Here is a 16,260-nt window from a genome sequence, read left to right on the forward strand (position 1 = left end):
ATAAATATTTTGTAATTATTTATGTCAAAATATTCAGTTGTGTGTAACATGTTGGGTCAAATGGTGTCTTTTGCTGGATTTAATTTATTCTGAAAAACACAAAACGTACGAAATTATTCCCAAGAAAACGTGTCATAATATATGAAGTGGTCCTAAATATGTGTAATTTTACTTAGAAAATCATTGAACCAGGTCTAACGAACTACACTACAGATGTTGCGTTGTATGTGGGCTTTTATTTTGAAAAGTGGTGTAGGTTGAGCTCTGTGAAGATCGTGGCTGGTTCGCTGTGATGAGCAGCAGCATGTTGACCATCAACTCTCTAACAGTAGATGAAAAATGTCCGGATAAACTCACTGTGGAGCTCCTGGCTAGTTTACAGATCGTGACAAAGGCTTTCCGAGATGAACAGCTCAGGTGTGAGAAGTTTTTTTTTCATGAGGCTGTAGTTTGGCTTCTTGTTCCAATTTTTTCATTCCACCTTAAAAAAGCAGCAGCGTTATACCGCGCTGCTCATGACAGCACTTTGCAGAGCGAAAGGGGGGGGTCCACCGAATTTTCAAATCGTCTGCTTCGAATGTAAACTAAGCATTCAGAGTGTTTTTGATATTAAAATCTCAATTGTTCACAGGTGCGGTGATAGGAACCAAACGTCTAAATCCTTACAATGAAAACCAACACCATTAATATTGTTGGTATTGTAACGCCTCAGAAGTAAGCTTATTTTTATTTTTAAGTTTAACCCGATTGGATATAGTCATAGATATGTTCCATTTTATTAATGTTAAAAATGCCCTCCTGTGAAATTTTTTTTCCCCATATGATTTTTTTTATATTCTAGACGCTGTATTTTGAGCAAAATAAACAGCACCATGAGCATATTGGTTCTAAAGACAGTCCTAAATTAATTCATAAATATTAATAAGAAGTCGACCGTTTCGTCAACTTGCGGGGCGGGGCTTTCAAGCTCGTGATGCTGGCGTCTTTGGAGCTAACGCATAAGTCGAAAGTGCAGCATAATGTCTAAGACCTAATATCGTTACTGTATCTGTACCGACAAAAACTCGTTATTTTTCTTCACATTGTGTAAAAATGTCATGTTGAATGGACCAATAAAGTGCCCCAAAATTGCTTAGAATAAAACCTTTATACATTGACACATTGAAAGTTAGAGTTTTTTTTCTTCTCCAATGATTGTACTATTTTGAATATACACGTTTTTCAATATGTAATTTTAATGGCGGGAGGTTTTAGTGTTTTATTCAGTGACAAGAAAGGGACTTTTCAGGATGAATATTTCCATTGGCCCATAGTATAGCACTTACCAATGTCCCTGATTTTGTATTTCTATAGAGTGAGCTCTACACACATCTGCCTCCCTCTCAGTGAAAGGTGGTACATTTTTGTGATCTCCTTCACATAGAGTTCTGTAAATGTAAACTGATATTCTAATTTGAATCAATTCTCTTAGATGTACAGTGCTCAAGGGTTTATTTATAATCTGTACATTTACGTATTTAAACTAATATTAATAGCATATGTTTACGAGAGCAATAGAACTGTGCCGTTCTGTTTTTATGTTCTGACAGATTCAGTGCTGGGGTGGATGCACTCGGGAAACTTTCAAAACTGTTGTCCAAGCTATCTGATGAGATTCAGGTTTACAGTGACGAGAACCAAGATCAACAGTCTGCTGAACTGTGTCTTCAGATCACAGCAGAATGTTTCAGAGCTCAGAGAAATTCCTGTGTGCAGTGTCCCTGCAACCAGACCATTCTAAGGTAACTGACATTACTGATGACTGCCCTTCTACCAATAACTCTTCCTACTAATGCTTTTTAAATATATTTACTAGGTTTACATGGCCAACTGATCATGCCTGGTATAAGCTTGTGTAGTTGCTAAAATTAGTTGTAATAACATAAAAAATTATTTAGAAAATTAGTTTCATAAGAACACTTCATAAAACAACTTTGTAAGGTTAGCTTCCAAAACACACTGTGTTTATAAGAACTCAAACAACAAGATTGATAAAACAAGGTTATTTTACTATATTCATAATACAGTGATAAAAACAATATTTATTGACAAGAATAATGTTATCAATGTAATGCTCTTTCAGATTCTGATGTGCAGTGTTCTTGGGAACAAATTACAGTGATCAGTGGAACATGACGTAAAATGTCACTTAACCTTGTTTTATTATGTGTCATATGTATATAATGTGTTTATCGTGATAATTGAATATAATAACCATTTAAGAGCAATTATGCAGGCTTATGCTAGATATTTTATGATACTGTGCATGTACTCTAACACATTTTGCATTTATAAAGCCGTATGAATGCAGAATTTACAGAACGTTTACTGCAATATTTATAGTATTTTTTTCATATCAAGCCTTTATGTATGGTACTGATGTGCTGTGTAAGAGGTACATGATGAAGAGGTAAAAGTGAAATGAAAACTTTTCTTTTCGTACAGGGATCAGGGTGGTATTAGGGTGTCATTAGGAATTTTGGAAAAGCTTCTCAAGCTTACATCAGGAACCTGTGAATCACTTTTTGATGGTAAGTCTCAGACAGCATATGTTGATGTGATTGAGAACAAAAAGCTGTTCTAATTTATAATTATATTGCTTGTATTTATGTAGTGTTTTATAGTAGGGAGTTAAGTGTGAGGTTAAGTCTAGTCCAGGACTATCTTTTAATGAGGGATCTTCAATCTGAAAGTTGTGATTTTATATGTTTTTAAGTATTTTAATAAAAAAAAACTTGATTTGCAAAATTCCCACCTTCCGTAATTTGTGTTCTTATTAGCAGAAGGGTGGGTCAGTCGTTATTCTGCAAATACTCAATAGTCATTAACTGCAGTACAGATGAAAGTTTGTGGTTCCTTAGGAATTATCTATATTCCCTCATAAAAAATATCATCAGGTTTTCAGACAAAGTTAATTAAAATATTATCTGTTTTGTCATTTTTTGTCTTGGACCACCACGGATATTCACTTTGAGCACACCTTTAATATAAAGTACTTTTACATTTTTGAGTGATTTGGGCAGCTGTCCACATCTTTGTTTTGGCAGCACTTCGATGTGGGATTCAGTTTCTCGGCAACATTGCAGTTGGGAACCAGCTCTGCAAAGCTGACATTTGGGACCATGCTTTTCCACACTTATTTTTGTAAGTTACATTGCACCAAAACAATAAACACTATTTCAGTATCGTTATTTGAAGGGCTTAACTCTTAACAGTGAGATGGTTTGTATGTAATGCCCTGAATGAGTCTTGTCTCAAGATGATATCTTCTTCCCTTTCAGGGATCTTTTGGAGTTTCCTGATGAGAAGACGGTGGCATACACCTGTATGGTGCTGCACACCTGTCTGGATGAAGACAGAACTGAGAGGCTTGGGACAGAGCCTCAGCATATGAAAGTGGTCCTCAAGATCATTGAGATGTGCAGGACTCTGCCTAATATAGACTGGACGTACGTAATTTCAGCAGAATCTTCTAATAAAATTAATCCTAGTGGATGGAGCAGAACTGGTCTTCATTAACTTAAAATGGATGGATTGACACCAAAAAGTAGAAATCATTCTTTATAAACATTTTTTCAGAATGCTTTGCAGTCCGTCTATGGATCAGTTTATGCTCCATAGAGCAGTTCACACACAAGGGAGCAAACATGTTTAAATGAACACAGAGCTGTCAATATAATGGTGGTTTTGTTACAAGAACAAGAAATGAATATGTTGGCAATGTTTAAAAAAAAAACTGTTCACAAACCGTTGCTTAGCTAGAGTCATCATAGAAATCAGGAAATCAAGTTGTATTCCTCCAAATAACATTGTAATAAATTAAACTAGAAATAATAAAGACAAAGGAAGAGATGGACATAATATTACATTCTGCATATGTTTTATGCATGTTGGCCTTTTTGGCTACATTACTAAAATCACAAAAGTATACAGATTCTGTAGGTTAAAGCTAAATTGTTGCCTTAGTGGAGGAGAATTCAAAAATTATTTTGCCAGTAAAGACATTTGTTGGATATTCATGCCTAAATTTCAGATGTATTTATTTTGCAGAGTCCTAATAGTCACAGAGCATTTCTTCAGATCATCTGAGCTGATTGAGAAGATGTATACAGCCATGAATGATCAGGAAAGGTAAAGAATGCATTCATATATTCATTTATTAAAAAATGCATGATAAGCTTTGAGTTTAGAATATATACTTGAAGAAGTGTTTTTGATTATGAAGCACTTTGTAGCCTGTCTTAGAAAAGTGATATATAAACTAATTTTTGTTTACTTAATTACTTACCTTTTCCACATATGAGCACATGGCTTTGTTATTTCATTATTTTCGCTCATTTTTATACTCAATGTTTCAAGTTGAAGCAGTGTCTCAAATCACACAAACAATTTCTTTTCTTATTGCCTGCAGAGATGTTCTGGTGATATGTCTTTTTACCGCCTCCAACCTCTGGAATTTGTATTTAAAATACATACAAAATATATAAAGGCCTTATACAGAATAGCCAAAAAGTTCATTCTTTCATTGTCTGTAACCGCTTATCCAGTTCAGGGTTGCGATGGGTCCAGAGCCTTCCCGGAATCACTGGGCGCAAGGCAAGAACACACCCTGGAGGGGGCGTCAGTACTTCACAGGGCGATACACACACACACACACACACACACACACACGTCCATTCACAATCCAATAACAACGTGTGTTTTTGGACTGTGGGAGGAAACCCATGTGGACATGGGGAGAACACACCAAATTCCTCACAGAGGAACCTCTGCCGCCCTTAGCCAATAAGTTGGAGGAGAAAAATGGCTAAGGAAAGTATAAGCACCTTGTGGGTGCAGTGAAATGGAGAGATGGAAGACTACACTTTAGCATGCTGAAAAACACTTGAGAGCCTTTAGAAAGTATGAGCCAGAACTCTAGGAACTCGCTACATGATTTCAGTTCAGCAGCCAATTCATAAGAAGACGCTGCTTCTCTGTATGCAGAGCATTCAGATGACGACGTCAATGTTTTCCTACCGTTGCATTTATTTTTTTTACACATCTCATCTGCATCCATAAAAGCCACAGGTCTGATTGCAGGTGCAGTATGTACAGCTAAATCTTCGTGTCAAATGAAAAAAAGGATTGTACATATTCCGTCTGTATTGGTGATTTGAGGGTTTACTGCATTCTGTGATGTGACTAAATGTCTGTATGTGTTTGTGAGAAACCCTTCCCTGATACTCTTTCAGATCTTTAATATGGGGTTCTTTAATTCTGGTCCTGAAGAACCAGTGTCCAACAGTTTGCAGGCACACCCATTCAATGTCATTTATAGATGACTTGAACCATGTGAGTCTGAGCAGAGAAAAGTGCTGGGCCCCTGCCATCCAAGACCAGAACTTATGTGGATGTGCTAAAATAAAAATAAATAAATAAAAAAGTGTATTCTTAGAGAATACATGAATTTAAATGCTATCAATTGGCCAGAGTTTAAGTGTAAATCCTCACTAATGAGCTAAACTGTCGTTTTAAAGTTTCAAATGGAAAATCAGCATGTTCATGCAAGTGTAGCAGCAACGTTCAAATGTAGTATATATGTTCTTGGCTATTTGGTTTATAAACATTGTTATTTAAAATATTGTAACATTAAAAGTGTTAAACAAAACTCTTATTGTTGATAGTGTGGTTGGTTTAAAGATTTTGTCTATTTCAACCTTGGTCATTTCTAATCATGATTCTCTGATGTTTGTATTATCTTCAGTGCAACTACAGCCCACAAAGAAATCTGTTTTCACTTGCTTTTTTTTTTTTTTTTAAATAAAAACAAGGCTTACATTATTGGACCTGCTCTTAGCTCAGCTTGGGGAAGGTAAAGAAGACTCGCTAATTCCCCTGAGAACTGCTCAGTTCCTGGGCTCCTGCTTCCAACACAGCTGCACAGCTGTTCTCTCTCTGAGCTGCAGCTCATCAGATGACAACCAGGTAGCCTAATTATTTTAACATTCAATGGACCACAGTGTATTAAAATCAAGCATTGTTGAAGCACTGACTGAAATCTTTATTGCTCTGTGTATAAAGAAGGCCTTGGCAGTGATCACGCTTCTGGATATTCTCTGTGAAATGACCTCTGACCGACAGACATTTATGGCCCTGCAGGATCAACCAAACCTTCTCCAAACAACAGTTGGTGAGGACTGTCAGTATAACTCATTTCACTGTATCTATAGATCATAAGACTGCATAACAAATACATAAGCATTTCATTACAAGTGACATAAAGCTACATAAACATCTTTACAGATAAACAAACTGCAGTAGTAATACTTTCTAATCTGGAATTCACTGAAGCTGTTCTATGACAAATAAAACCTTATTATTAATAATCTAATAACCAGATGACCTGAAAGGTTTATGCAGCCCTATGAACCATGACCTACAGTAAAATGTTAGAAGCTCAGTAAACTGTACTACAGACTTGCTGCACACTCAGTACTGGAAGCAGTTATTGACCCATTTGATATATCTAGAAGATGTAGTGCATTTCAGATGTTTTAGATACAGGGTATTTGTTTTTGTTCACTGAGCAAATTCAGTTTGCTTGGTGATGGGATATTTTTCAGTCTCTGTATTTTGCGGTCACTCAAATGACTGGAAAGAGTCGATTTCTAGCCAGTTCAAAATGTTTTCAGCCACTCTCATTCAGGACACACACTAAGCAGTCATCATGTTGGGCCAAGGCAGGAACTTTCTCCACCAGCAGGTCATTCCACAGATTGATACACATGAACGCCATTTTTACAGCCTATTACAACTTACTAGTAATACCAGGGCAGATAATGTATGGATAAATGTTCCTGTGTCATCTTTGTCAATTCATGACTCATGAATTCTCATGCCACTTTTTCTCTCCATTTTTCATGCACTTTTCTGTTCCATTTCTCTGATTAGTTGATCAATCCATTAAATGAACTCATGTTTGCTAATACTGTGTGTCACATGTACAGTCTGGCTTTTTATGGTCGGATCTAATGTCGGTTTTAAAGGTCACTGAGACATTCTCAGCACTACAGTGGCACTAATATAGTGGTGACTTATGTAATGTACATGAATCATACCCAGCAGTGCTGCAGGAGTTTTTAAACAACTCAATGTCACAGCTGGACTGAGAATAGTCCACCAACCACAAATATCCAGCCAACAGAGTCCTATGAGCAGTGTCCTATGACCACTGATGAAGGACTAGAGGATGACCAACACAAACTAATGAGCTACTGTCGCTGAGTTTACATCTACAAGGTGGACCAAAAGAGTAGGTGTGTCTAATAGAGTAGACACAATGTTTAAAAATTCCAGAGGCACTAGTGTGATCCATTTGTATCCACTCACATATTTACACACCACCGCTACGTCAGTCTCGCTTAAGCACTGAGACCGATCCTACTCTGAAGAACAGGGTGAAAGGAGGCTAATAAATAGTGTATGCAGAACAGCAAATGGATTACAGTGTGTAATTGTAGAAGTATAAATAGTATGGAAATGTGTGGAAAGTGGGGCTGATAGTATGGACAGTGAGTGTAGAAATAAGGAGGTGGTCATGATATACACCAATCAGCCACAAAATTAACACTGACATGTGAAGCGAATAACATTGATTATACAGAGACAATAATTAGGTTTTAGGATATACAACCTCAAATCCACAAAATTTGGGATTTCTATTAAATGCAATAAAACTAGAATAGGTCTGATGTTGTTAACTGGCAATGGTAAAAATATTTCTAATGTTTTTATTGACCAACCTGATTCTTTTAAATTATACCTTTTATTTTTTGATAACTGAGGATGCTAAATATTGCTGTTTTCCAAGTGGATTTTTGCCCCATCTTGCTTGAAACACGGCTGCAGCTGCTCAACAGTCGTATCAGTAGTATCCTTGTCTGATTCTCCTGCTTATTGTGTGCTATAGGTGAGAGGTCTGGACTGCAGACAGGCCAGTCAAGCACATGTACTCTGTGTATACACAGAGAAATATGTCTCTCTAAAACCCACATATGGATGTCACAGATTCTGTGGGCACAGACACATCCATAAACAGTGATATTGGCTTTTGCATCTTTGGAGATTCTGTTCTGCATAGAAAAGATGTACAATTTTCTCCTTGCATAATAGACTTTCAGATTGCATTTCCTGATGCAGTGTCGACTCTGAAAATAGTTTTCCAAGGTACTTACAAGCCCTTGTTGCAATATTTGTCAGAGTACCATGAGGGTTTCTGATGCAGTGCCATTTGAGGTCTCAATGATCACACTCATTCAGATGTGGTGTCTGGGCTTCACTCCTTCCGTCACTCCTCACTTGCCATTCTCCAGATTTCTTTAATCTTTTCACAATAGAATATTTACTTTTATACATTTTGAAATTCACCAACTATCAATGAAATATTTTAAATGTTTGATATACTATAAAAGATTTTACAAAATGCAGTTATGTTCATCAATGAAAACATTTTCTTGGTAATTTTGTCAGTTAAGTACAGGTCCAAAAGCTGTAACAAAATCGCAGATTCTTATTTTACTGCATAAAAAAATATACCAGTTGTGTCTTTGTTTCTATAAGAATGTGTAATAATGTTTATAATCTAAAAAACAACAAGATCAGCCAAAGGATGGAAACGAAATGATCTTTCTCTTTTGCATTAGAACTCCTTAAGGAAGTGCACCTGCTGGGGAAGTCCAGTAAGAATGTGTTCAGTACCGCACAAGAGTTCACTTTCACAAAGCCAGAGGGTGCTAGCACTCACCCCGCACTCGGCTTTAAAGCCCACCTCATCCGGCTGATTGGAAACCTGTGCCACAGCCACACATCCAACCAGGATCAGGTAAACACCTTACACACTTAGAGGATGATGTCAGTCTCTAACTGTAGTAAAGCTAGTGGAAACTAGTGTTTTGATACTGATAGATACTGACAGATATTGATGCATGTCTAAAAGATATGTTTGAATGAAGTTACCTCGAGATGTGCCCGTTTTGGACACAGACATTCAGTTGTTCATACACAGCTTGTGTAATCTCTATAGAAGTCCATGAAACAAAAATTAAGGGAGGGGCAGCTGCACATGCATCTAACTTTATCCATGGTTGCTGAATGTAATTTTATTCCCATCACAAGGTTTCTTCATGTAATGTAAAGCAGCAAAAAGAGACAAACATCCCATAATTTAAAAAAGAAATATTGGAAGAGCAGCTCTTCTCTTTTTTTATTTTTATTTAATTGGATTTATTTAGTTCTCCCCGTGTCCGCGTGGGTTTCCTCCGGGTGCTCCGGTTTCCCCCCACAGTCCAAAAACACACGTTGGTAGGTGGATTGGCAACTCAAGAGTGTGCGTAGGTGTGAGTGTGTGTGTGTCTGTGTCTGTGTTGCCCTGTGAAGGACTGGTGCCCCCTCCAGGGTGTGTTCCTGCCTTGCGCCCAATGATTCCAGGTAGGCTCTGGACCCACCGCGACCCTGAATTGGATAAGCGGTTACAGATAATGAATGAATGGATTTATTTATTTATTTATTTTTACTACTTACACTACCTGCACTTAAGTACTGATTTTTGAAAGATGCATATTTTAAATTCCTCATTTTTCCATTAGAAATTAAAAGTCTGGAATCTATTAGCCAGCTGGTATAAAGAAAGTACTTAATTGCAATACTCAACTCTGGAGATGACTAATTAGCATAAGCTTCACTTGTATAATGAGGGTACGATCTTGCACAGTGTATTATTGCATGTAAGGAAATAATTATTTTATTTTTCTGGCTTATACGCACCACTTGGTTTTCCGTCCCTACAATTTGTACAAATTATTATATTGTAGAAGGTTTTTCAGTAAATGGAAAGAAGAAACCTAAGCCTTTGCTTCTGTGCTTCAAATTGAGCATGGAAAGCAATTTACTGTGAACTCGCTCATAGTGGTTTTATATACTTATTGACTATTAACTGCTTCTGTCCTGTCTTTTTATTTTTTGTTAGTGTGGGTAACCTCCTTGAAAACTAATCTAGGGATTAGCATGTGCTGATAAAGGCTCCAGAACCAATCTGAATCTCTTTGCTTGTATCATTCCCCCTCCCTGAGCTGTTTTCCACTTTGTTCTCTCTCTCTCTTTTTTAATGAATTCCACTGTGAGTAATCTCCTGTGATGACAGCATTTGCACCCTTTTCAGATGTGTCCCATTCAGTCAGCTAAGAGCAGAGCCCCGTACCACCCTTGTACTAGCCCAGTTAAATGGGGTCAAAGCACCCAAGAGAGGGTTAAAGGCTAAAAAACAATAGTGAAGGATCCTGATATTGTGCTCTCCCTGTTTGGCCATGTAATCCTTCACTTGTGAAAGCCCCACTTGCTGCTGTGTTCTCATAGGTTCTCCTGCCTTTAGCATGTCTGAGCTGGCACACAGACATGCTGACTTTGAGTTACCTTGTTAAGAGTTGCATTCCTGGAATTGGTTTATCTCTCATATTCACTTGGCTGGCTCTGTGGCTTATAGCACAGAATGTACAGGCCTGTAGTTAGTCTTCTCTGTTGTGTTTTTTTCCCCCTGTTAAGGTGGTTTATGACCCTTCTAAAATTACGATGAACATGTTGTTTAATGTACAGTGAGATACTGCATGTGACAGAAACCAGTGCAGCCTAAAGTGACGGCTCCAAACCAAAACTTCACCACATGCGCTTATGCTCCATGGAAAGTCATTGTACTTTAACTGATCTTGTGTGTGTGATTCCCTCAGCTTGCAGAAACTTGCCTGTGCACTGATAATTACCTTTCATATGTGAAATATCCACAATTGTGTTATGATTTTTCTCTCTAGGTCAGAGAACTGGATGGTATAGCCCTCATCTTGGACAACTGCAACATAGACAGCAACAATCCCTGTATCCTTGGTCATGACTCTTTCTGACTGCCCCACTCGCTGTCCTGCTGCGGTCACTGTAATGACAGTCTTCTGGTTTAGCAGCAGCCGCCACAAAAAAAGGCTACAATATTGTTTGTGCAAGTTAAAATAGTACAGGGAAAAGCCCCTCAGCATCCATTCCTAATGGAGGGTTTACCACACTATGTTGGGAAATGAGCTCTCACTCCTATCAGGGTCAAAGTGTGGATGTTGTTGGATGTCCTGAGGTTCATGGCCACTCTTGTGCTCAGCTATCACAAGGCACTCCACCTAACACAGGCCTGTGCAAATGGAAGTCATCCCCCACAGTGTGAGCAGGCATACCAGAGCTGATTCTGTGATCATTTTCTCAGCCTGCTCACCATTCCGCTTTTGTGAAATATCTGGTCCTAATAGTTTACAGAGCTAAAGATACGTATTTCTTATGTGACTAATCATGTGGTTAGGCAAGAGAGTCATTTTAAATAATGTTCAACACTTGATGGTATACGTGATTGAAACCCTGGGTCGAAATGGCCACTTAAATGAAGTTATGAGACATTTAGCATTTTTACGATATTGACTTCAGGCCTGCCAAGTCAATTCAACATTAAACGCATCATTGATAACTCGACAATCTGATCTATCATGGCAGTGCTGGAGGACTTCCTCTGGTTGATTTTGGCGCTGCTGTTGTGCTGCTCTGTAAAGTATTCCCATTTTCCCGCAAGCTGTACTATGCTGAGCTGTTGCACAGGCACCACAGGTCCAGCTGCTTTTCTCTGGAGGATGAGCAGCTAAGCTACCCATGTCCACCCTCATGCCATTTACTGGCCACTTCATGATGTTCATGCTTGCTTTCTCTTTGCTAACATTAAATTGTGTGCCACATTGCTGACTGCATCAACATTGTGGGAAATAGATTGCTCTTACATGTTTTAAAAATACATTCAATGTCCTTAATCCAGGTTCACAGGTGACAGCGTTTTTGTTTCCAAAAATATATATACGGAATATTTGTTTTACCCTAATTGTAGCTATATGTATCAGACAAGATTAAAATTTTTTATATTATTTATAAATGACAGCATCAGTGTCAGGAAACCCCAGAAGTGTTGACATTCACTGATCTGTCACTGTATTAGGACATCTACCGATTTTGTATCTACACACGTTGTCCATTTAACAGCTCCACTGACCATACAGGAGCACTTTGCAGTTCTACAATTACAGACAGTAGTCCACCTGTTGCTTACTTTATTTTCCACTGTGGATAAGCGGTGTGTGTTAGTGTGTTGTGTTAGATATTTTAGTTGATGTCCACCAGTGACACTAAGGGCTTTAAAAAGCTCTAGCAGCACAACATACATTAATGTATCACCACCACTTCAATGTCACTGCAGTGCTGAATGATCCACCTCCCAAATGATATCTGCTCTGTGGTGCTCCTGTGGGGGGGCCTGATTTTGGAAGAGCGGTGAAATTGGGATAAGAAAGTATGCAGAGAAGCAGGTGGACTACAGTCTGTAATTGTAGAGCTACCAAGTGCTCCTTATGATCAGTAGAGCTGATAAAATGGGCAATGGCTGTAGATACAGGGTCGGTGTTCCTAATCATTCAGAGTAAATTAGCATCAGAGCTCCAAAATTAAAAGAGCAAACACTGTCTTTGGTGACTGCAATTAGGGTAAGGGACATTTTCTTTTCTCCCAAGGGGCCAACTGTTGCCCCTTTAGACTGAAAGATGAGAGATCTTTTTTTTCAGCATTTTATATTTTTAAATTTATTTATCATATTTATCCTTCACTCTTGATTCAGTCATAAGCCAGTGGGCTGTCTTTGCCCTCCGCAACATTCTTGAACACAACTTGGAGAACCAGAAGCTGGTGCAGGGCCTGCGGAGACAAGGAGTTGCTGATGACTCAGTCCTAAGAGAGATGGGCTTCTGCGTGGTAGAGAGGGATGGGAGCCTGCTTCTCAGACCACTGAAGAAAGAGGAGGAGCCAGCAGAACGCTAACCATTGAACAGAGGTCTTCCCCACCCCATCCTGCTCTTCTGTGCTCTAAATTACACTCTGGAGACAAGCATAACACACCCACTGAGCCTGCTGTGCACACAGAAAACACAGAGGGCATTTTAATATCCAATCAGCACTGTGAACACAATTGGAGAAGGAGGAGTGTACTCCGTTCTTTGTTCTATCAGCACAAGAGCAACTATGAAAGGCTTTTCTGAAGGGACTCATGCTGATGTCTGTGATGCATTTAGTGGTCTTTGATTCCTGCTCCCCCTGAATAGGATTCAAATCCTGTGAAACAAGGAGACTCATGTCTTTCTGGCTTTCAGGCACCAAAGAGATTCTGGTGACCAGTGGGGGCTAGAGGTTAATCCCTAATCCAGTGAGTTTTAGAGAGTTTTGGAGAGATCTGGGGCCTCCTGATCCATTCATATAAGAGTTGACTCAATAGCCGTGGGACTGGGTTCCTCGTTTTTTTGTTTTGTTTTCTCCCTATTTTTGTGCTTCAGAACATTGCACGTATTAACAGGCCAACACAATCCCTCTGCTACTTTCCTCTGTTAAAGCTAAGTGGAAAAAATCAAGACCCAGAATTATTCATTTATCTGTATGGTGGTCCAAACTAGTTGGATTTGTCTCTGATTATGAAGCAGACGCATAAACAACAGGACAGGTCCTCCCCTGGCTAAAGGCCTTTAAGTAATTTAATATGTCCAGAATGAAGCACACCGCACTCTGCTCAATCAGGCCACAGGTATTAGCTTGCAGGATGATCTCTGGTTGGCAGAATGAGCTGAGCAGTCCTGACACCTCTATAATACCCTGCAACAGAGGCCTCTCCTCTGCTGTTTGCTCAGCCTCATATTTTTTAATGACAAAATGTTTGTGTGAAACAATTGGGGTTGACTTTTCTCTCAATCCACTCTATAGTGTGGGGAGCTTACACAGTTCCGGTGGCCAGTGGTTCAGACAGCTAAAAAAACACATCCCTTTTACTTCTGCTCCGCTGGCTGCCTGCAATGCTTTTCACACACAGAAAAAGAACGCTGAGCGAGGGAATGAACGAGGCGGTTCGGCATAGCTATTCAAACGCTGGGACGGCGAGAAGAGGAGTGTCTAGTGAGAGTGCCATCCATGATCGCACATCATTTGACTCATGCAGTTGTAGAAAGGTCAGAAAGCTCTGTATCTAACATACCTTTACTTTTACATAACCAACAAGAAACTTCACTCCTGATTGATTGTGCTCTTGAATAAAGTTCTGCTTTTTGTTTTGAATGCCACCACATGGTTCTAATTTCAGACATGCATGAAAATGACAGACATCAATAGCAGGTGGTTCAGTCCAGGTATCTTCAAACTATGATTCATTTATTTATCTAAATATTTATATTGCTCCCATAGAGGCTACAAATATGACCAGGCTACAAAAAGATGAGATGAATTCATATCCAAAATGAAGTCAACAGAAAACAGTTTATACATACTGTGTACATAATTAATTAATGTAATTCAGCTTCATCTGCAGTTCTTAAATCACAAGTAAACATGGATAATCTAATTAAAAAGACAATAGTAATAATAATTACTGTTGTTTTTGTCTGAATATACATGACATAAAGTGCCATTTTTCTACATAAAAAAATATACTTTTACAAATAAAAGCAAAAAATATATAAACAGTTTTGAATAATAATAATAATAATAATAATAAAAGCTACCCAAAGTAGTTATAAGACCTTTAATCTTTTCTGACCCCCACTGTATGGTCAGGCAAATGCCAATGGCTCAGGCGGCTGAGGGGACCTTGTGCAAGCAAGGCCACTGTTGTGGAAGCTCTTGTGTGTGGCATTTGTGAGAATGTTGTGGTCATGCAAGGACATTTTGTTGGAAGTACAGTACTGTGCAAAAGTCAGAGACCATCCTTTATTTATGTGATATCCATTCAAAACAGCCTTTAAGTATATAAGTTTAAGAGAGAAAGGGACTCATAACACCCATATAACCCGATAAAGCACTTTGGTTTTAGATCTGGAAAAAGCCATCTGCACATTACTTTATGAATCTGAAAGATTGTGTAGCTGTCGTGAAGATGTTTACAATACTGAGAAAGGGAAATGTAAAAAGAAAGAAGAAAATGATCACAACAGACTGGCCATGTCCACAACATTAAATGTGTTTGGGGTTTGCTCAGATTGGAAAAGGCAGGACTTCTAAGCTCAGTCTTGCAGGTGTGGAAAAATGTGTAGATTTCTTTGAAGAACTGAGTTCAGAAACAAGTCTCTTTAAAAGAGTTCAAGTTGTAATGAAGCAAAGGTTGTACAAAATACTAAACATCTTGGCATGTTTAGTTTTTGAAGATTCTGTGTATTTTCTCTATTTATTTAATACTCAACTGATCTGAAGTTTAAGAACATCTCAATTCTTCCACATTTTATTGATACCTATGCAGTTTAATACCTCATTGTACTCTGAAATTAAAGCACAGAACAAATAAGCAACCAGGATATTGAATTGAAACAAAAATAATGAGGTCCTTTTAACATTTAAATTTTCTGACTTATCAAAGATGACACATTTGCAGATTTAACACAGGAGACACTCTTTCTTTAACTGAAGTAAAATACTGTTTTGCAGATGTTCCCACAAACAAGTTGCACTTGTGCTTTCCCCTTCTGTCCAGTCACTCTGGATTCAGCAAAAGTGCCCCCAGTTTTTCATGCTTTCTCTTTTATTAATCTTTTCATCTTGCTTTTTTCACCTTGGTTTGCTTACTGCTACTCAAAATATTTATATTCCTGTATATATTTGTGTAATTTCAGATTACTTTTTGGACTTAAACTGCTTTACTATCAATAAAACATGGGTTTGTTCTAAAAACTTTTCCTTTATTCCTTTATTCCTCATAGACAAATATGATTTCCAACTCTGCACAGTACTGTATTTTAGAGGAATATCTCAGTATTTTTTTTATGTTCTCCAAATGCTGCATCAGTAGTGAATGGTTCTTGTTCTGGCATTTTTGGTTCTTTGTATTTAGAATTGTAAACAAATGAAACTTTGCAGTTCTGAGTTTCAGAAACATATATCATTTTCCGTGATAAAAGGTAGAAATCTGACAGTATAATATTCCTTAAACACCTGCCATGTTCCCTTGTTCTCACATCCCCTCGTAATGATGACGGACATTTAGGGACCGAACATAAACAGACAAACAATGGAGCGTCACGTCACCACACTGTGGTGCTGGAATATAGTATAACCTAGGATTTTGTTATGTCTTAACATGACAACAGAACC

The 16,260-nt window shown here is 38.2% G+C and overlaps 1 protein-coding gene across 2 annotated transcripts; it reads left to right on the forward strand.

Moving 5' to 3' along the window:
* The first annotated feature begins 278 nt into the window (after nt 1-278).
* Nucleotides 279-15,950, forward strand: atxn10 (ataxin 10). Of its 2 annotated transcripts, none has more exons than XM_066669615.1 (11): nt 279-417; nt 1,590-1,781; nt 2,485-2,570; nt 3,087-3,183; nt 3,321-3,488; nt 4,090-4,170; nt 5,853-6,006; nt 6,106-6,211; nt 8,724-8,902; nt 10,881-10,944; nt 12,761-15,950. In XM_066669615.1, the coding sequence occupies exons 1-11, from the start codon at nt 293-295 to the stop codon at nt 12,958-12,960; spliced, it is 1,452 nt and encodes a 483-aa protein (XP_066525712.1). In that variant the 5' UTR covers nt 279-292; the 3' UTR covers nt 12,961-15,950. The 2 variants fall into 2 exon arrangements, with proteins under 2 accessions (XP_066525712.1, XP_066525711.1); XM_066669614.1 differs by having other exon boundaries at nt 6,103-6,211; nt 12,761-15,949.
* Nucleotides 15,951-16,260: the final 310 nt, after the last annotated feature.

Source organism: Hoplias malabaricus, chromosome 4 (assembly GCF_029633855.1).
Source record: "Hoplias malabaricus isolate fHopMal1 chromosome 4, fHopMal1.hap1, whole genome shotgun sequence".
NCBI classification, from domain to species: Eukaryota; Metazoa; Chordata; class Actinopteri; order Characiformes; family Erythrinidae; genus Hoplias; species Hoplias malabaricus.

Coding starts and splice junctions, on each gene's coding strand:
- atxn10 (XM_066669614.1), top strand. CDS start 293: ATGAGCAGCAGCATGTTGACCATCAACTCTCTAACAGTAGATGAAAAA. Junction 6,007..6,102: donor GCTCATCAGATGACAACCAG/GTAGCCTAATTA, acceptor CTGTGTATAAAG/AAGGCCTTGGCAGTGATCAC. Junction 6,212..8,723: donor CCTTCTCCAAACAACAGTTG/GTGAGGACTGTC, acceptor CTTTTGCATTAG/AACTCCTTAAGGAAGTGCAC.